This window comes from Gigantopelta aegis, chromosome 9 (assembly GCF_016097555.1).
Source record: "Gigantopelta aegis isolate Gae_Host chromosome 9, Gae_host_genome, whole genome shotgun sequence".
NCBI classification, from domain to species: domain Eukaryota; kingdom Metazoa; phylum Mollusca; class Gastropoda; order Neomphalida; family Peltospiridae; genus Gigantopelta; species Gigantopelta aegis.
In genome coordinates, this window is record NC_054707.1 from 49750240 (window position 1) to 49773308 (window position 23069).

Consider the following 23069-nt stretch of genomic DNA (forward strand, 5'->3'; position numbering starts at 1 on the left):
GGTAGGTGCTATGGTAAGGGAGTGATAAACCATCCCTGTTGGTTCTTGTAAAGGTGGTGGTATGTGCTATGGTAAGAGAGTGATAAACCATCCCTGTTGGTTCTTGTAAAGGTGGTGTAGGTGCTATGGTAAGGGAGTGATAAACCGTCCCTGTTGGTTCTTGTAAAGGTGGTGGTAGGTGCTGTAGTAAGGGAGTGATAAACCATCCCTGTTGGTTCTTGTAAAGGTGGTGGTAGGTGCTGTAGTAAGGGAGTGATAAACCATCCTTATCTGTTCTTGTAAAGGTGTGGTAGGTGCTATGGTAAGGGAGTGATAAACCATCCTTATCTTTTCTTGTAAAGGTGGTGGTAGGTGCTGTAGTAAGGGAGTGATAAAATATCCCTGTTGGTTCTTATAAAGGTGGTGGTAGGTGCTATGGTAAGGGAGTGATAAATCATCCCTGTTGGTTCTTGTAATGGTGTGGTATGTGCTATGGTAAGGGAGTGATAAACCATCCCTATCTGTTCTTGTAAATATGGTGGTATGTGCTATGGTAAGGGAGTGATAAACCATCCCTATCTGTTCTTGTAAATGTGGTGGTAGGTGCTATGGTGAGGGGAGTGATAAACCATCCCTATCTGTTCTTGTAAATGTGGTGGTATGTGCTGTGGTATGTGCTATGGTAAGGGAGTGATAAACCATCCTTATCTTTTCTTGTAAAGGTGGTGGTATGTGCTATGGTAAGGGAGTGATAAACCATCCCTATCTGTTCTTGTAAATGTGGTGGTATGTGCTATGGTAAGGGAGTGATAAACCATCCCTATCTGTTCTTGTAAATGTGGGGGTAGGTGCTATGGTGAGGGGAGTGATAAACCATCCCTATCTGTTCTTGTAAATGTGGTGGTAGGTGCTATGGTAAGGGAGTGATAAACCATCCCTGTTGGTTCTTGTAAAGGTGGTGGTATGTGCTATGGTAAGGGAGTGATAAACCATCCCTGTTGGTTCTTGTAAAGGTGGTGTAGGTGCTATGGTAAGGGAGTGATAAACCGTCCCTGTTGGTTCTTGTAAAGGTGGTGGTAGGTGCTGTAGTAAGGGAGTGATAAACCATCCCTGTTGGTTCTTGTAAAGGTGGTGGTAGGTGCTGTAGTAAGGGAGTGATAAACCATCCTTATCTGTTCTTGTAAAGGTGTGGTAGGTGCTATGGTAAGGGAGTGATAAACCATCCTTATCTTTTCTTGTAAAGGTGGTGGTAGGTGCTGTAGTAAGGGAGTGATAAAATATCCCTGTTGGTTCTTATAAAGGTGGTGGTAGGTGCTATGGTAAGGGAGTGATAAATCATCCCTGTTGGTTCTTGTAATGGTGTGGTATGTGCTATGGTAAGGGAGTGATAAACCATCCCTATCTGTTCTTGTAAATATGGTGGTATGTGCTATGGTAAGGGAGTGATAAACCATCCCTATCTGTTCTTGTAAATGTGGTGGTAGGTGCTATGGTGAGGGGAGTGATAAACCATCCCTATCTGTTCTTGTAAATGTGGTGGTATGTGCTATGGTAAGGGAGTGATAAACCATCCCTATCTGTTCTTGTAAATGTGGTGGTATGTGCTATGGTAAGGGAGTGATAAACCATCCCCATCTGTTCTTGTAAATGTGGGGGTAGGTGCTATGGTGAGGGGAGTGATAAACCATCCCTATCTGTTCTTGTAAATGTGGTGGTAGGTGCTATGGTAAGGGAGTGATAAACCATCCCTGTTGGTTCTTGTAAAGGAGGTGGTATGTGCTATGGTAAGGGAATGATAAACCATCCCTGTTGGTTCTTGTAAAGGTGGTGGTAGGTGCTATGGTAAGGGAGTGATAAACCATCCCTATCTGTTCTTGTAAATATGGTGGTAGGTGCTATGGTAAGGTAGTGATAAACCATCCCTGTTGGTTCTTGTAAAGGTGGTGGTAGATGCTATGGTAAGGGAGTGATAAACCATCCCTGTTGGTTCTTGGAAAGGTGGTGGTAGGTGCTATGGTAAGGGAGTGATAAACCATCCGTATCTGTTCTTGTAAAGGTGGTGGTTGGTGCTATGGTAAGGGAGTGATAAACCATCCCTGTTGGTTCTTGTAAAAGTGGTGGTAGGTGCTCTACAATGTACAAGTGATTCTTTCTGTTCTTGTAAAGGTGGGTGTCCACTGTATTAAACATTCCTGTGTTTCCCTCTGGTTGGACCAGTAGAAACTAACAAACCAATTCGTTTCTATTCTTGTAAAAGTGGAAGTAGGTGTACAGCATGTTATGGTAAATAATAATCATAAAACTGTTTGACTTTTAACATTTATTTATTTTTTCTTACAAGACTTGACAGATACGAAATTAATTAGCAAAATTCAGTAGCACATTTAAAAGGATTTGACTACAACACATACATGTCCGACATAGCAACAGTATAAAACTGATGTTGAACATTCAGTTTTGTAAAACACAACAGAAACCAACAAATATGATAAAACAATTTCACAACAATCTTATTGGATGCAGTAATATAAAAATGCTAGCATAAAACAATTAATTAATACACATTTTGAAAGGAAATTAACTTTTTACAAAAACGTACAGAAATAATTTTAAAAATTAAATTAATAATATGCAGGCACAGTTTCATTAATAGTACAATATTTAAAATTTTGCAAAGGGTATAAATTTTATTGCAGTTTAAAAAGATTTTATGATTGATATATAAGGAAATCCTAAATAGACTAAATATATTCTCCAAAAACATATAAAATTGTATGTACAATATACATTAGTATAGCTCAATACAAACGTACAACAATAAAACGGGTACATGTGTATAGAGATAAGATACAAGACAAAATGTGCATTCTTCTCTTTGTTCCTGTCACATACTGTACACCTTTCATGATAACATGTGCACCAGTTTCAAATGTTCACTATTTACATAAGCTGAATTCAATGGGTTGATATAAAAAAAAATATTAATTATTATTATTTTGTTTTGTTTTTGATTATGGGAATTAAAGGTGCATTGTCAAAGCTGCAAGTGTCATAATGTGTTGCTACTTTTACATTTGTGAACCCCCCCCCCCAAATGAATCAATCCCACATAAAATGTTAAAAAATTAATTAAAAAAAATATCAGAATTGTGTGTTGACACTTGGTGTAAGCAGTGGTTTCTTGGAGTAACGGTGTCAAAAAGTATAAAGTACACAGAAAATCTTCATAACATATCCATTAAAATCGCAGCCAATAAGGAGATGCACTTCAAAATCCATTATAATAAAGGACGTTATTCGGTTATGTTACCCTTAATGGAGTCTGAACAATGGTTATTGGCACAAGAATGTTTTAAATGCCTCATAGAATATTTGTAAAAGTCCTGACATAGAATATTCTTAATAGTCCTGACATAGAATATTTGTAATAGTCCTGACATAGAATATTCTTAATAGTCCTGACAGAGAAAATTTGTAACAGTCCCAACATTGAATAGTCGTAAGTCCTGATATAGAATATTCGAAATAGTCCTGACCTAGAATATTCGTAACAGTCTCAACATTGAATAGTCGTAAGTCCTGATATAGAATATTCGAAATAGTCCTGATATAGAATATTCGTAACAGTCTCAACACAGAATATTCGTAACAGTCTCAACACAGAATATTCGTAACAGTCTCAACACAGAATATTCGTAACAGTCCTGACATATGAATATTTTATATCAGGACTGTTACGCATATTCTAACAGTCCTGACATTGAATATTAGTAACATTTCTGACAGAAGCACTGTGTAACCAGGTTTAACAGCTACAAAGAAATATAGTCTGTACAACAAATATCGACACAGCCAGGTGTTTGTACAATTAACACAAAGTAAACTGTCAGTAGTACAGAACAAATTATGTTATTCAAACTATCTTTAAAACTTCACTTAAAAGATGAAAGTATATAGTATGTGAAAGAAAAAAGGCCTGTTCAATTCAAAACCTGTATATCCCCCACCACCCCTAAATTTTATCAGAATTAGTTCGACACACTTGTATCAGTCTATGTAAATGAAATACTGACATAAGAGCTGAGTAATCTATTTCATTGATAGGCAAGGAATTGTAGTAAGTAAACAATCTTATGACCTTGAGAAAGGTTACTGCTATGACCAACAGCTCAAGCCAATACAATTTGAAAATTAATACAATTATCGCTAACCTTTACTCATCAAGCAAAGCACCATCAGTTACATTTTGCTTTGAACTATATGATTATGCACATTTTAAAAATATTGTGCAGTTATTTCCAGTTAACTATTGTATGTTCTTTTATAAATTAAATACCACATGTATACATATAAATGTATGAACAAATGGGACAATTTCAATGAATGTGGTTTGCTCAGAAAAAACTAAAGATACATGGTAGAATTCAATAGAGGTATTATTCCCAAGTCACATGCAATTTTCTTAAACGGCCATATATAATTAATAATTTATAATAAACACAGGTTTAGCCATGTGCAGACATGTCTTTATGTTGTTCAAGACTTTTGTCAGTTTAGCTTTAGCTTCATGCTGTTTGCATAGTATACTCTGTAGATGAATGAGGGGGAAAAAACCCAACACCCCTCCAACAGGAACAAGGTGCTACCCAGAATGAGGAGGCAAATAGATTCAGATTTAGAAATAATCTCACGACTGCACTGAAGACATTTACACAGCTCAGACTTGAACATTTGTTACCCAAGGCAATTTTGAAATGTTTTTGCCATAGACAAAATATTCACCTACATCAAGTTTTGAGTCTGCCTATAGCAATTATAAACCAGTACTTTTAAAAAAACATTAAAAAACCAAAAAATCATCCCTCCAACGGATGGCAGGAACCTGCTATCAGTAAAGCCCCCTGACATATGGCAATTTGTATGGCAGTTACGGAAATGTCTATCAATTTGGTCATCAAGTTCTAACTTTGCATATATGCTTACACATTTCTAGGGTATCTAAGAAAACAAAACACGTTACTCGCATAACATGGTCTTAACAAAAACTAAAATACAAAAGAAATTAAATTAAAAAGTGGTGAAATATATTGCTTTTGGAACGTTTGTGAACCAGGTTTGACAATGCTGCCTTTTGCGAGACCCAAAAGCATATTGACTGAAATTGTAGATGTAGACAACACGTCTGATATCACAGGATGCATATACTTGACACGTTTAACACAGAGTGCATAGACAGGCTGACTTTAAGAACACTTTGTCAGAAATTTATTTTTTATGCTCATTACATTCAAATGCATAGTTCTGGAAACTGTTAAAATGCACAACATGGCATAATTGGTTATTTTGATTTTGCTATAAAAACAGTGTGGATAAATTTTGAAAATGCTACAATTTGTAAAAAGAAAAAAAAAAAAATCTTGTTCTTTTGGTTAAACCTATAGCTGTTAAGTGGCATTTTTACCCCCCAAAAATATATATTATTAAATTAATTCACATGTATATAGTTTTAGTCCTATTTCTATGAAGACTATTTTTCCAAAGACCTTAAAAGACTGAGTCACTTTTCTCCAAGTTTGTTCCAAACTTACCTTTAATAATAGTAAGATGGTAGACAAGATGAAAGAAAATGATTACCAATAACCATTTCCCTAATGAATAAATGGCAGGTAATCAAGGTCGATGCATGTTTTAGGTTTGATTTCCTCCAATGGTGAACTGCTACACTTTCAAATTCAACTTCTACACACAACGTAATGCGTAGCATTCCTTTTTTATTGTATACAACATATACAATTCGTGATTTGAAATCACTGTTTTCTTAACAGAAGAAAAAACTCATTAATTGTAAAAACAAAAAAACAAATCCAGAATGGTTGAGCATGGCAGTCTGTGGGTACACAATTGAAGCAAGCATCTATTGAAAATGTTAACCAGTAGTAATCTGTTCCAAATGGGAAGGTTGAAACGTAAAATGTAAGTGACAAAGTGGGTAGGTCAAGGAAGCAAGGAATGTTTATTTAATGACATACTCAATATATTTTAATTACAGTTTAGTCGGTAGGTACGAGCATATGGTCATGAACTTGCAATATTTTTATTTTATTTCATCCATACACTTTTACATGTGTAATACACATCTGATTATGTGTAATACACATCTGATTATGTGTAATACACATCTGATCATGTGTCAATATTAAAACATCAATATTATCAAAACATTCTGCAGTTTAATGAAATGTACACCTTCTGTAAACACTGCTTCTGTTTTAGAAAACACACTTTTTAAAGGTAAACCCCAGACCACAATAAAACAATCCCATCTCTGAAATACACACATCTTGTTTACAAATCACTTAAAGATCCTTCAACAGAAAAAGAGAAAACATCCTGAAGTAAATGTTCTGTTCCGTTTTGTAATCTCCTTGCAAGAAATCCATTTGAAATTATTAACAAGCCTATGAAAATGTGCGTAGTCCGTTTCACAACACAAGCAAACAACACATCCACCGTGAAAATCCATTTCACAGGCCTATCTTCTTATATGGTGGTCTCCAATTTATTATTCTAAATTTAGTCTTTCAAAGCAGTCTCTAGAACTTGATGATGAAATCCGTAAAACCAAACTGCACAAGATTGACTACCAACTTTGAGCATCGCTGTATACAGCATCGTCTCAACCTTGAGTGTGGTTTTAATCCAGGCGAATCCCTTGTTGTTTCCTGCTGTGCTAATTTCATTATTATGTCCTGCTCCTCATCACACTAGAAACTTTCCAAACATCGCCAGAACACACGCAGCAGATAGCAAGAATCCACTGACATAATTAGAGCTAGCACCAATGGTCACTGAAAAACAAAGAATTTTTTTTTTTTATTAAAATTAAATATACATTGTGTTTTGTGCAACTTAAACCTCTTTGCTACTGTATGTCAACATTTTAAAAATCAGGCTAGGGATTGTCGAAGCTACCTTAGTGCTACAAAACCATAAAACCACTGTAGGCTATGAAAAGAAAGAAATGTTTTATTTAACAATGCACTCCATACATTTTATTTACAGCTATATGGCGTCAGACATATGGTTAAGGACCACACAGATATTGAGAGGAGAAACCCGGTGTCACCACTTCATGGGCTACTCTTTTCGATTAGCAGCAAGGGTTCTTTTATATGCACCATCCCACAGACAGGGTAGTACATACCACAGACTTTGATATAAAAGTCGTGGTGCACTGGCTGGAACAAGAAATAGCCCAATGGGCCCACCAACTAGGATCAATCCCAGACTGACCACACATCAAGTAAGCGCTTTACCACTGGGCTACATTACGTCCCTTGTAGGTTATTATGTCACTACAGCACATGCTATAGTGATGTCATACGTAACAATGGTTTTATGATTTCATAGCGCTAATATAGCTTCGAAAATATGGGCCCTGAATTTGTTTTTAAATATCTCACCTACCATAAACTCGTTCATTATCACCGTCAGTTGCTTCCACAGTTGTTCATCTCCGTGCATGTTTTAAAACATGTACCGACTCCACACCATGTTCATAATGACCCATTGTCATGACCTTTTATCATGAACTGAACATTGAGTATCTGGCTTACCTCCCTTTGTCAGTACTGAACACAGAGTTTTGACCTTTTATCAATACTCAAGGCTCAACACTGACAGGGAAAGGCAGCAAATGCTTTTCTGATGATCAACTTCATAAACAGCTTTTTGACAGTATTTCAGATATATAAAATGCTGGATTTTCAAGAGTGATAAATCCTCTATATTTGTCTCAATTTTTCACAGTGCTGTCAATTAATTCATCGGCTATTGGTTGTCAAACATTTGGTAATTTTAACAGTCTTAGAAGAAACCCTCTACATTTTTCCATTAGTAGCAAGAGACCTTTATATGATAACACATACCACAGCCTTTGACCAGTTGTGGTGCACTGGTTGGAATGAGAAATACCCCAATCAGCACTCAAACGACTGATCTAAATCCCACCACTATCATTCAAAATGCACAATAATGCTTTCTGATTATCAACTTCAAGCTTTTTGACAGATACTGAAAATGCAGTGATAACATAAATCTTATGTTCTTATGCACGTGTCTGAAGTTTTCATACTACTGTGCAAAAGTTCACAAGTTTGAGACTAAATTCTAGACTTTGTTCTCAGTTTTTAACATGTGTTTCAATCTAAAAATCTGATCAGCAAAGATTGCTTCCTAATCCACCAAATGAATTTTGTGCCTTACTATTAACATATTTCCTTTCTCACCTAAAACATGTTGATTACTTCCCTTTTTACTACCAAACACCGTTGATTACTTCCCTTTGTTATTACTCAACCCACTGCTGATATGTCCATTTTTGATTAGATACAATGAAAAATATCTTACTCATCTGGAGATGAACAGGGTATCTGTAATCTTTGCCGTCAACACCAACGACATTGAAGTAATATTCTTCCAGGAAATCGCCGCGCTCCACGGTGTGGATCACCAGGGTGATGGCGCGATGAGTGCCATTGTAATCCTGAAAACACACACAAAGTAAACATCACAGGTTTGGAATACATTTTAAACATCAGAGAGACAGAGACAGAGACACAGAGAGAGAGACAGACACACACACAGAGAGAGAGAGAGAGAGAGAGGAGAGAGACAGAGAGAGAGAGAGAGAGAGAGAGGAGAGAGAGAGAGAGAGAGAGAGAATCTTACAGGTTACCAATAAAGCTGCAAGGGATCTTTCATATACACATTCTCAAAGACAGGACAGTACACACCAAACCCTTTGACGTGTCGGTCTTGGGGATGTTCATGTGTCAGTACAAGCTACTATAGCAGCACTAAGCGTACTGATGGTTGAAAGAAATAAGGGACTGAAATTTGGTCCACAGTACCAACTGTTCCCATAGTTATTTATCTCCTTATACTTGTGAAGTTTACTTTGTTTAATGACACCACTAGAGCACATTGGTTTATTAATCATCGGCTACTGGATGTCAAACAATTGGTAATTGGTAAACCTGATACATTTTTCAATTAATAGCAAATGATCTTTTATATGCACTATCCCACAGACAGGATAGGACATACCAGGCCTTTGATATACCAGTCGTGGCACACTGGCTAGAACAAAAAATAGCCCAATGGGCCCACTGATGGGAATCGATCCTAGACCGACTGTGCATCAAGCACACCTTTACCACTGGTCTACGTCCCACTTTGTATACTTGAGAAAGACTTGTGGTGACCAACCTTCTCCACGACCTCTGTGAAGTCTTCAGTCTGCTCATTGGGAACCAACACCGTGTTGGTGCTGCCGATCTCAAACGCTACAGACTTCGTCTTCGGGTTCTTCGCCACGATGCAGGTGATCTTCACGTACCGGTCTCCAACAGCACTGGAGGTGTTCATGCAGTAAACCACAGGCTTCTCTACAACACAAACAAGGTCACAGTGTTAACAAAAACAACAACAAAACGTAATTTTGCTACCCCACCCCTGAAAACATACATGTAACTCCAACCTGTTTATATTAGCTGTAATGGGACTATAATTGATATTCCCCCTTCCCACACCCCCGGGAACTACCTCTGAAAGCTAGCCATACCTGCAACTCCAATAAGTTCGATCCTAGCTTTAATGCCTCTGTGATCAGATAGATGACAATATGGTTGATATCCCCCCTCCCACCCCGGAACTGTCCCTGAAGGGGTGGTGTCCCTGAAAGTCAGCCATACCTGCGACTCCAATAAGCTCGACACTCGACTTTAATAGTCCTGCGATCGAATATCCCTACCCCGGAACTGCCCCTGAAATTCAGCCATACCTGCGACTCCAATAAGCTCGACACTGATTTTAATAGTCCTGCGATCGAATATCCCCACCCCCAGAACTGCCACTGAAAGTCGGCCATACCTGCGACTCCAATAAGCTCGACACTGGCTTTAATGGTCCTACTATCGAATATCCCCACCACTGGAACTGCCCCTGAAAGTCAGTCTTACCTGCGACTCCAATAAGCTCTACACTGGCTTTAATGGTCCCACGATCGATGTCCCCGACTTCGTGTGGCAGCTCTGCGGTACAGACGAGGTGTTGATTGAAGTGTTTGTGGTCGAAGTTCAGGTGCCCCTCCACCCGGGACACGTACTGCCGGCCTGTCATCTCCGCATCGTCCATGGTGACCTCGGTGTTGCCCTCTATCACTTGGTTTCCTATCTGGAGGGCGAGCGAGGCCGCAGGGTTGCTGCCGACGCTCTTACAGACGACGCTGTACATGCCTTCCTTCAGCTTGATGCCCTGCTGCATCTCACTCATTATCACCTGCTCCTGAAACGTCATCTCAATGGCTGACGGCGGCTCTGCAAAAGTAAAAGATGGATGAGTGAATGTTTAATGAGACCCAAGCACAAAAAACATACTGACGTCCAAAAGAAACTTTACAAGGCTTGAAATTGTAATAAATAGAAAACCAAAACAATTTAAGAAAATAATTGTTTTAGCAACACAACTAGAGCACATTAATTTATTTATCACAGGCAATTGGATGCCAAACATTTGCTATTTAATTTCGACATATAGTCTTAGAGAGGAAACCTGCTACATTTTTTCCATTAGTAGCAAAGGATCTTTTACATGCACCATCCCCCAGACAGGAAAATAGAAAACCAACAAACGGTATGGTGGGATATGAAAGTATCATGAAGCTCAACATCTAAACGTCACAATGCAATTCGTGATACATGCAAAGTGGTTGCAAGGTGGTTTCTAAACTGGTTCTTTTCGATTAGCAGCCGTATTTTAAAAATGTGATGTTTCTTTTGGATGTCAGTATATATGGGCTATTGGGGGCGAAACAAAGATAAATATCTGTGAAATTAACGGTTTGTCTAACACACTTGTTGGTGAGAACCCCATTGGTTATTTATAATAATACACACTGGTGTGTTAATGATTTAGACACACTACTGGATCCTAGGTGATTACCCAGTCGTCACAGCCATATCATCCAATGAAAGAAAACACATGCTAAATTGATTGGTGTGTGACATATTTAAGTTACTGTACACACAAGAGATGTAACTAAGTTTTAACTAAGTTTTAGATGAGGATATGTAAGAAGAAGAATACTACATTCATGTCTGTTAGTTTGCTTAATTTTTTTTTAAACGTATCCATCTCGCTTTTATTTATTAGATACATTTTTAAACTCGTAAGATAAATTGTTTCTACTAGCCACCATGTAGTCTTCTCTATGTCATCAATGGGAGAAATCTACCATGAAAGTAGTAATTCAACTTCTACTAAATATTAATTTAACTACTACAAAGTATAATTCAATTAATACAAAGTATTATTCAACTAGTACAAAGTATTAATTCAACTACTACTGTAGGTCACCTGGTATCACCTGCATTCCTATTGTCATCTTATTCTGAGAGGCAATGAAGATAACTGTTTGTCAACAACAGGAGAAATATCTGAACTACTAGGACATGTCCATGTCAAACCGTAAAATAAACCAGATCCCAAAAGGGTTCTTGGGGAGACATACCACATTCAAAACATTTTATTTACGATTATATGGTATCGCACCTTGAAAAGTGTACGATGCGGTTAAAAACTATTTAAAATATTCCTGTATACATTTCAAAGAGTCATTGACAGACTACAGTAAAACACTTAAGTGTTGGACTGTCATCACTTAAGTGTTTACAATATGCAAATGCATAGATTTTAAACTGCTGTATGCAGTTACTTTGTAATAAAATCAGAATACTTTTTTCCCCCTGTAAAAGGTAGATAATGCAGATGTCACAATAGAAGATGACATATTCCTGTTGTCGACATAGTTGACAAGCCTACATAGTTTAAGTGCCAAACGTGTGGACTGTCTGTCAAAACAAGATTGATTACTCTATAAAAAAGGGAGATAACCTCTCAAACATTGTTAAAAACATGACAGCAGTGTTTGTATCCAAAAAGTAAATAATTATAACAAGATGTTAATGGAGGGTTTTCATGTCCATCGTGCATGTGTTTTGATATAAACGAACAATCTAACTGAAACATATTTCTAGATTATTTGCCTCAAATAAAGTACACCCCAATGTGCAACAGTGTTTACAAACACAGCTCTGAGTGAGCAGAAACATTTCGCCAAAATAAATTCAAAAACCCAGTTATTTTCCAACAAAATATAAATTATTATATGAAATTATTTGCCAAATTAAAATAAAATCCACCAACTACTTTTTAAATTTGCACTTGGTGAGTTTTTTTTATAGCCAAAGCCAGCCCTGACTATATATATATACTGAACAAAATAAGAAACTTCTGCTAACTTTGCTTGAACATAACTTGATGAAAACAAACCGGGGGAATAATTGTTATATATGCGTTTAAAGAGTGTTCCATGATGCATCGTTTGGTGCAAAAATCATGGCCATAGGTTAACAGAAACTGGGAGAAATTTTGACCAAGTGTGGTAGGGGTAAAAAAACAACAACACCCACTTAATAACGGGTATGACCACCTCTTGAATTGACCACTGCAGTGCATCGCAGGTGCATAGAATTGACTAAAGTGTTGATTTCTGCCTGTGGAATATTGTTCCATTCCTGAATGAGCGCTTGATGAAGTTCGTTGACGTTAGCGGGTGGGTTGGGATGACGCCTCAATCGTCTGTCCAGACTATCCCAGACATGCTCGATGGGGTTGAGATCAGGACTTTTAGCGGGCCAGTCATCAATGAAATCAATGTTATTTGTCCTAAGAAAATTTAGTCTCTCTAGCTGTATGAGAGGTGGCATTACCATGCTGAAAAATCGAGATGTTGGTGTTGTTATGGAACAGAGGAATGACGTGATGAGCGAGAATGTCATCGCGGTAATGTTGAGCATTTAAATTGCCACCAGTGACGACTAGTGGTGAACGATAACCATGGGAAATGGCTGCCCAGACCATGACACAACCCCCACCCCCGAAACGATCTTGTTCAAGAACACAACTGTCAGCATAGCATTCATTTCACCCTGTCATCACCACGTTGTAAAGAAAATCTGGATTCATCAGAAAAAAAAGAACGGTATTCCAGCGTCGCCGTATCCAATGAGTGTGTACACATGCCCAATTAAGACGATTTAGACGATGACGTTGCATTAAAACGCATCCTACGTAAGGACGTCGTGCATGTAAACCGTTCTCCCGCAGACGATTACGAACAGTTTGCCCACTGATTTGGTTATTATGAAGCCCAGATGTGTTAGCAGCAGTAGCAGTTTGGAATCGATTGCGCAAATGCGTGTTCATGATATAGCGGTTTTGACCACGCATTGTAACATGTGGACGTCCACGACGTGGCAAGTTGTTGGTGCTTCCTGTCGTTCGAAATCTTACGCGAAGATTTCGTATCGTTCGACTAGAACTCCCAACATGCCTTGCAACATCTTCTGTCGACATGCCAGCATCAAGCATGCCAATCACCCGTTCGCGTAAATTAGTGGCATACTAAAAATGCTACAATGTAAAAAACGTTGTGTTTTTTTGTTTTTGTTTTTTTTTTACAAATTTTGAAGCGTTTTCGTTCACTTGACAACAATGTCAGTAAGACAAGTAAAACAAATTGACCGAATACTACACGGGACATGTCAAACCATGCATGCACGTGCAAACTGAATTTCACGTTGTCGACGTTTAACAGTGCAAAAATAATCGATAAAATTCATGAATCCTGATAATACAGCTCAAGGCTAATACTACCTATATAATTTCATTACACAATGAATTCTTTAACACAACAAATACTATATGTACAAATCGGAAGTTTCTTTTTTTGTTCAGTATATATATATATATAATATATTATATATATATATATATAGTCAGGGCTGGCTCTGGCTGTCAAATATATATATAGATGCAGTGAAGCATGTGAACTCAGTAATTTTGTTTTCATTTTAAAAATAATTTCCTTGAAACTCATCTATTGTGTTGTTTAGAAGACTATAATCTGTAGCATGCAAGTCAGGGGTCAAAATACTGCTGGCCCGACTGGTTTTAGACGGTCAACACATCACCACAGACCAGATGTTTCTGCCTTTCATCCCGACGATTAGTTTATATTTATATTCACGTTAGTTTGAGTCAATTATGTCTGATGCAACAGGTTTTGATTAGCTTTCTAGACCGAATATCAGTCACAATTTTAGTCAATTTCGAACATTTAAGCCCATCATAGAAGCTAAAATGTACCCAAAGTATTATTACCCATGGAAGCCAGATAAAATCAACACCATCGCATCCATACATGCATATGTTACAGGTAATGTCTAAAATCAGTCGATCAATTAAACAATTAAAGGACCTAAATTTTTAAACAATCTTAATTTATATGTCACTCAACTTGTTTAGTTGTAATGCATCAATCGATGACATCACAAAGTGTTAGGTCCAACTTTGATATGTACCAAGCTATTTTTAACCACATGGGTAATAAAACCTGTGACTTACTGATGACAATAAGGTCCACTGTAGCTTGATTGCTCCACTCCTGTTCTGTCAAAGGTTTAATTCTGCACGAGAACTCACCATCCATATTAGCTGCAACTGAAAACAAAATTTACAATTTTATAATTTATAAACACTGATTTAAGTCATAATGGGGAAAATACAATTTGCATCTCCCTGAGAAAATAAAACAATAACCAGCCAAATGTAGGTTGTAATGGTTTCTAACAAGGTTCAATTTGTTTATTATCAACTCAATTCCTAAATTTTGTTATCAACTCAATCCACTTCACTCTCGCTCTCCATAACTTCCCTGAGACTATAGTTCAAGGAGAGTAGGTTTTAGCTCTCCTTAGCATGTGATTTTACACGGTATTAATATGGTAATATCTTAAATGGCTTCCCAGAATCAAAATTAGGGAAACATGTAATCGCTCCCCTCAACTTTTTACAGTAACGCCTGCAATTGTATGACTTTTAAAGAGCCATATTTCATTACTGTTTCAAATAATTTTCATCCATTTTCTTAGTCACCAAAACCGTATAATATAATAATAGTTCAGTATTTTTATAAGAACTGCTGATTTTATTTCTGTTATTTTATTTTAAAATGAGGGGGGTGGGGGGGGGTGGGGGTGGTGGGGGGTGATTTAGGAAATCATTAATTATCAACTAATTTTCATTTTCCATTACTCCAACTCAAAATTCCTTTACTTTTCATGCTCCAGACAATGGCATTTTGAATATCAACCCTTTCCAATGAGAACTCTTATTCACTGTACATTGTAGTTGACTAATTAAATCAGAAAATATATGAAGGGGTTCAGACATTTTCAAAACATTCACTTGCCAAAGGGCAACTAACAATGACAAATGCTCGGGCAATACAAGAATCCTGACAACATGTTTAATAAAATCAGTATGACACACAAGCTCATATAGTAATCTCTGTATACATACTACTATGGATAGTGAGCCTGACGATGATGTTGCCATCGATCGACATGTCGACCTCATAGTTGTCATAGTTGTCGATGCCTTCCAGCTTGGCCTTCTGGCGCGTCAGGATCGTCTCCGTCTTGGTTACCATGTTCTTGTGCATGAAGACCGTCTCCTGGGACAGCAGGAAGTTCACAGACTCATGGATCTCACACACCATGGTCAGCGACTCACCAACATTCACATACTTCTTGCCCGCCGGGGTCAGCGTCACATCTGTTGCGCTCACTGAAAAACAAACAAAAAATAGTTCAATACAGGCACTGATCAAAAGGGGAGCATACCCCCATCCCCACCTCAGTTTTTGAAGTGCTAGGAAGAATCATGTTTTTTTTTTAGAATTGTTTTTTAAAATATTCTTTCACATACTGAACACGGATCCAAGGGGAGCATATTCAGTTTTTGAAGTCCTAGGAAGAAATAAGTTTTTTTTTAAAGTAGTTAAATTTGTGGGGTTTTCACATACTGCTTGCCTGTCAGGGTCAGCGTTACATCTGTTGCACTCAATGAGAAACAAAGAAAAAATAGTTCAATACAGGCATAGATCCCCCATCCACACACCAGTCTGAAGTGCTAGGAAGAAGCAAAGTTGTTTTTAGAATAGTTAATTTGTGAGTGTTTTCACATACTACTTGCCTGTAATGACTGGTCACTTCCGAATAGCCGACTTTCAGGTCATGTGACTATTTTCACGGGAAAAGCCAATTTTGTTTTGTTGCCATTATGTTGATAACATCATAGTACGGTTTTCGATAATGCTTTTAAAATGACTTTTTCTTACCACCTGGTGCAATTCTTGATGCGACAGAGATAACATGTGAGTATGCACTTACCTTTTTCTACATTTTATTTCTAAATTGAACAAGGTAAACATTAATGTCATTAAATTGATAGCCTGACATGACTGAGCATACACACCAGCCATTTCCTCTTAGTCGTAAGGTTTTTGATTTCAGTGATTCTGAGGTAAAATATTTTGAGGTCACCTCCACTGATGCAATCTAAAGTCCTGGATCCAAGAGGGAGCATACCCCCATCATCACCCAAGTTTAGAAGTGCTAGAATTTAGAAAGAATCAACTTTTTAGAATACAGAACCTTTTTTTTTTTTGGGGGGGGGGGGGGGGGGGGGGGGGGGGGGGGGGGGGGAGGGGAGACATTTAATATCAATTCTTCAGTGTTTCTGGGTTGAAAATTAGCAATCGCCTAATCACCTGACGCGATCTGTATTAACTAAGAATGACTACAAATTTTACAAAGTTCCATTAGGCTACCATCATTTTAAATACATAGATACCATTCCAACATGATACATCAATCCCTAGAGCACATTGATTTAGTAATCATTGGCAATTGGATTGCAAACATTTGGTTAGAGAAGAAACAGTCTTAGAGAAGAAATCGATCTGTATGTGTAAATCGCTGGCACATTATTATGTAATCAGTTTTGTATGTGATGTTTATATATGTTCTATGGATCTCTGATCTGAAATAAAAATCTATTATTATTATTATTATTATTATATGCATCATTCTACAGACAGGATAGCACATACCAGGGCCTATCAGGACTAAAATGTCAAAAATTAGGATAACCTAAAACATCAAGGGTTTCATTTCAGTTTCAGGTTCTCTTTACGAAACCTTTCGTTAATGTGAATCTAAAAATCCAGCTACAGATAGAATAATTGCACCCATGTGAATGTGCAGCATATTACATGCATTATATTAAAGTACTAATCAAAATTATACCAAGGTGATTTTCCAGTCTTATATATTAGTTATAAAAAGCCCTGAAATAAAAACCATAAAAATGTGTCAGTATTATCATGATCTATTATGGTATTCAAACAACCGGTAAAAAAAATGACAATAAATGACCTGTTATAGACAGAAATATTAGAATTATTTACAATTTTATTGCAAAACATATGTAATTTGAAACAGACTATAACCCCCAAGTTGATATTGATTTCACCTGAAATACGAGGTTGGGGTTTTGTTCTGGATTCTATAAAACAAACAATAAATCTAACCCATGTACATAATTGTTTGGTTTCTTATTGCCTATCTTAATACCGTACATACATTTATTCTATAACTTACCAATGATATCCATGTCAGAAACCCATGTGATAATTTAGTATATATTAACCTGTGTAATAATGGTTTGCAAATTAGCCAACAAGACTTGTTCATCTAAGCATAATGTTTTCCATAAGATATTAGTTAAAATGTGTGACATCAAAATAATTAGTGCTAATTGTGATGCTGTCATATTACCATTGGCGGTGACTTTAGTACTGTGATTTACTAAATATCCAATGTAAATGTTATTTTAGAAGTTTTATAGAATAAATAGAATTCACTACTATGGAAAATGTCAACTTTGTCAGTTGATATTTTCCATAGTAAAAAACACTTGTGACTAATCCTCTATTTACACAAACTTAGTTAAAAAAATAATTTTTAATTCACATATATCTCTTTTTTACAACTACAAATCTGACAACAATGGAATTCACTACACACTGCAATACATGTATTATAGCTGGTTTTTTATTGACATTATTTTAAATATTTAGGGTTTCCCATGGCTAGTGATATTCAATGTTGGGCTAGTAAATAACTACTATTGCCATGCCTGACGGCTAGTGAAAAAAAAGAGGTCAAATGCTGCATTTAAGTCTATTTTGTAAATATGAATATGTTGCCCCCATCCCCATCCTTGGTGTTTTTAATCTCTTTAAGAAACATACCCGATTATTACTATTAGTAAAATTGTATTAAGTAATGTAGAGATAGTGAATTTTAATCATGGCTAGTACATTTTTTAAATCATTGATCCCATGGCTAGTGGATTTTGTAAAAATTCTAGAAGCCCTATAAATATTTCACTCGGCTAGCTAGCCTCTTAACAATGTGCTGTTCAATCAGCCACTGACAAAATTTGCTGCCCTCTGTTCAAGCACACCTGTTGAGCACAACCCCAGACTTCGTCAGAGTTCTGCCATGACAAGGATGGAGTCCCTCATTTCAGTATAAATTTAAACCATTCTCCCCACTGTCATGGAAAGAAATAAGGGAACACATGGTATTTGAGAGCAAATGTAATTCACTACTGGAGTAGTTATGTCTGTATAAAATACAGAGATGTATTGTGAAACTGCATATCAGTACTGTGGGGTTGACGTCCAGTAACACGGTTAATTTCCTGATACTTGTGGACGAGGATTTTGGTTGTAGTCAACATTTGATGTTACTACTCGCATGTTCCTTTATTTCTTTCCATCAGTATAATTAATTCAAATTCCTGAAACACTTAAAAAACTATTTTGAATATTTTTTCCAACGGTACGGGCTAAGAGAGTCCCACTCCACTATATATGTATATAGTCAGAGGTGGGATCTAGATCTGTCAGTAGAGGACTTGTCTGAGGTGCATGGGAGGAGTTTGTTTTGTTTAACGACACCACTAGAGGACACTGATTTGTTAATCATCAGTTGTTTGCATGGGATAAATGATCAAACTCCCTTAATGGATTCATTTTCTGATTATCCCCCCCCCCCCCCATATCCCAACCAGTGCCCGATAAATGGTATATCAAGGCCATGGAATGTGATGTCCTGTCTGTAGAATGTGCATATAAAATATCCCTTGTTACTAATGAAAAATAGGTAATGTTCTGGTTTTCTCTGAAAACTATGAGTCACAATTACCCAATGTCATCTAATAACCGATAATTTTAATTAATCAATATGCTCTAATAGTATTGTTAAACAAAACTAACTTTCTATACAGCAGCAAGCAAGTTAGAAGTGAAAAAACCCCCACTGATGTTCCACCCAACCATCTTTCCTAAAGCTACACGAATGATGACAGGCTGCATGTAGGTTGTTATGCCATACTTCACCATTCCATCAAATCAATAGTAATGTCCATAACAGTGTTAAATTGGCCTGGTGAGGTCAGCAGGAAACTATCTGCTATTTATTTCACAGCCATTCATTATTTAGCTCTTCTAGCAACTCGGCCCATTTAGGTGTGGTTCAGGTCGACTGCTCAGTTTTGTGTTGCTTTAAACAATATTTATTTCACACATGAAGTGGACTGCCAAACACTATACACCACAAGAAGACCTGTCCGTTATACAGAAATGCTTTTTAACTGTTTTAAAGTACAAATGAGCAGAAGCTTTGTTCTGTCATTGCTAAGCAGTATACACCACACGGTTAAAGTTTGTTTAACGGCACCACTAGAGTACACTGATTTATTAATCATTGGCTATTGGATGTCAAACATCTGGTAATGTTGACATATAGTCTTAGCGAGGAAATGGTGAACCTGCTGCATTTGTTCCATTAGCAGCAAGGGATCTTTTATATGCACCATCCCACAGACATGATAGCACATACCACGGCCTTTGGTATATCAATCATGGTGCACAGGCTGGAACGAGAAATAGCCCAATGGGCCCGCCGACGGCGATTGATCTCAAACCGATTACGCACCCAGCAAGTGCTTTAATACTGGGCTATATCCTGTCCTTACACGACAAGGAGACCATTTTGTTCTATAGAACTGCTGTTTTAAGTACAATTCAGTAGAAGCTTTCTTCTGTCATTGTGGATACTGCTAGTAGTTGCAGTGTTGCATGTATCTGGATAACATGTTCTAACCGAAAAATACACCCACTCAGACATCCATGAAGTAAATCTGATTTGCTTTAAATACTCATAAGACCCAACATTTCAGTGTTCATTGGTTGATTTTAGTTTTTAAATATATACAATTCTAATGGTGTCTACCACTGCATTTACTGAAATCACATCTTAACTGCACTTGTTCAAATAAAATGAAAGTTCTTTAGTAACCTGACCCAACATTGGAGAGTATAATTGGTAGGTTCATTTCTTTAATGTATTTATACATGGTATTGTATTGGGGCATCCCATTTACCTACACATACCAAATGAAAAAAATGAACGAAATAAAAAAACCATGACCAAAACTATAACTGGGTTATAACAGAATATATGGCATTTATTTTAAGCTGACCTTCAAACCAATTCTACAAATCTACTGTCGGCCAAAACCCCCCCCCCCCCCCCACGTATTTGTATTTTCTATGCTCAGATATTTACTGAAACATCTTTACTGCAATTGTTTCCTGTATACACTGGTCAGAAATGTACTGATACTGTGATATAAATGTCGTACCCCATGGCCAGTCTGTACATGTATACAATAGTGTTATGGAACACTATTCTCTTTAGGGCTCTTTTGTAAATGACCACGAGAAAAGATCCAGAAACATCTCACAATACACCACACGTGGTCCATAAGAATTTTAACAAATAACTTGTAATTTATCCAGTGATGGTGCAATGATTGGCTGGGCTTTAGACAGCACTGCTCTTTATAGACACAAATAACATGTGGAGGTCGACGGAATTTGGCACTCCAAAGTATGAAAGAGTATCCCGTTTTAAGTCTATTACTTAAAAATTGCCTATTTTATCTAGCTTCAGATGCCACAATTTAGAGTCACCTGTGTTTCCAATTCTGTTTTAATTGCCCTGTCTCATTAAGTTAGGCCAAGCAGGTCCCTGCTTTGTATGTAATGAGACGGGGCATAACAACCAAAAAAAAACAAAAAAAAACAATTTCAAAAAACCACTACTAAAGTAGCTTCTTGCTTATAATCACTTGATAGGGAGGCCAGATTTTCAACACCACCTCCTCCCTCCTCAAATACATACATGGGGATGGATAAATGAATAAAGAGCAACAAAAAACAAAAATGATAGCATTTTTTAGTGGTGTAGTGAGGAGGCCCGCGGGGGCAATGCCCCTCCCCCCAATCAAACCTGTTTTCTTTTTTGTTTACTGTATTAAATTTTATAAAATCATATATAGATAGTGTGGGTTATCCTCCCTAATAGTGGGTTGCCCCCCCCCCCCCATATAAAATCCAGTGGTTTTGCATCTTTTCTATTGATTAATAGCTTTATACTTTTAAGGTCATAAAATGATGCAACAAGATTTAAAAATTTGATTGAATTTAATTTGTATACCAATATTAAACCTGATCAGAAATAAAAACATGTCACAAGTATAAGGCAAGGGTTGTATGGGGTGGCTGCACATGGGTTGGGTTAGGGTTAGGGGTGGGTTCCTGCCAAGATATGTATACATGTAAGTCAGGACTGTAGCTAGTGGGGGGGGGGGGGGGGGGGGGTTTTTTTTTAGAAACTTAAAGAAAATTCTCTTTTTAACCGTTTAAGGAGTTTTAGACTTAACTAGTCAGTTGCCCCCACCCCCCCCCCCATAACAAAAAATCCAAGCTACAAGCCCTGTAAATTATAACCTGCCGAAGTGCATTCAGCATTTAAAATGCATCCATTTGTGCCTATGAGGGTGAAAATCGAAATGCAACTTTAATAATAATTATATTTTTAAAGAAATAATTAAAAGTCAAGGGCTATTTGTGGATAAGAACAATAATTAATTTAACTTTATGCAACTTTAATACCATGGTTCGTTGGAACATAATACGTTTTCCCCAATGTTTTCCTCTCTGAGGCTAAAGCAAAATGGTAATTACATGCAAACTCATCATTGAGTACACGTAAGGAACGCAAAGGTCATTTGCACTCGGCATGCCGAGATTCACAATTATTGAAATTGCGACTCGACCTACCTTGGTAAGTTAATTTAGCTTACAAAGTAAATCTAAATATCAAAGACAGTTAATTAACTCAATGAGGCCATGCCTTCGTGTTTGCTTTAAAACACTTTATCTTTTTGGTGACAAAAAAAGCCAGAAAAAAAAAGCCGGTAGGCTACACCTGAGTCACCTGTAATGATGGCGCGTTTTCAAAGCACGCCGCCGAAACCAGGTAAGGAAACAGTTTAAAGGTGTGGCATAAGCCGCATTTGGGACGTTAAAACAAATAAAAAGAATAAATAAAGTGATATGTGCGTTACGTAACTGTTACATTTTGTCTTACCTTTTCCTATGCACGAAAGTGCGACAATCACTAAAACAGTATATCCCTCCATTTCTCTTCCAAACGAGAGCACACTTCTAGACGCGTCCTGCTACCTGCGATCGTGACGTCACCACAACGAGAGCATGCGCGGACAACTTTGATGTCACCCTCTGATGATCGCCAATATATATGAGAAATTTCTTTCTGTTTAGTCAGGCGCGATTTTAGTTTTGCTATAAAAATATTACAACTTGTGGACGTTGAGTTTTTTCCCTTTTTCTTGTATTCTTGTTATACGAAGTTAAAATCCACACCGAAAAAATTGCACTTAAGTATGCAGTTCAGTTTGGACAAGAGTATTAGCCGTGACAAGGTTTGCGCTAATTGTTTTCATTATGATTAACGATGGCCTGGATATATATATAACCGTTGATAAAGATTACTCGGCTACTGTTTGTTATTCAAGCTTCGCTGATCATGGAAGGATAAATTGGCGGCGTTGTGTTCTATTGTTCAGCTTGGTTTTAAAATGGGAATTTCGGGATACTTGCATTGTGTGATTATTTCATG

General features: G+C 37.2%; 1 protein-coding gene across 1 annotated transcript; it reads right to left on the reverse strand.

Moving 5' to 3' along the window:
- Positions 1-2284: 2284 nt before the first annotated feature.
- Positions 2285-22674, reverse strand: LOC121381823. Its single transcript, XM_041511184.1, has 7 exons — positions 22518-22674; positions 15466-15732; positions 14509-14604; positions 10002-10358; positions 9250-9428; positions 8389-8524; positions 2285-6827 (listed from the first exon to the last, which is right to left on the reverse strand). Exons 1-7 carry the CDS (start codon positions 22567-22569, stop codon positions 6739-6741), a joined length of 1176 nt encoding a protein of 391 aa, XP_041367118.1. The 5' UTR covers positions 22570-22674; the 3' UTR covers positions 2285-6738.
- Positions 22675-23069: the final 395 nt, after the last annotated feature.

What these genes read in the sequence shown, in the direction of transcription:
- LOC121381823 (XM_041511184.1), bottom strand. Translation starts at nt 22,569, where the DNA reads ATGGAGGGATATACTGTTTTAGTGATTGTCGCACTTTCGTGCATAGGA. An exon ending in ACTTTCGTGCATAGGAAAAG is followed by an intron (nt 15,733 to 22,517) that starts GTAAGACAAAAT and finishes TTTGTTTTTCAG; the next exon opens with TGAGCGCAACAGATGTGACG. An exon ending in AGAGCTTATTGGAGTCGCAG is followed by an intron (nt 9,429 to 10,001) that starts GTAAGACTGACT and finishes TTTGTGTTGTAG; the next exon opens with AGAAGCCTGTGGTTTACTGC.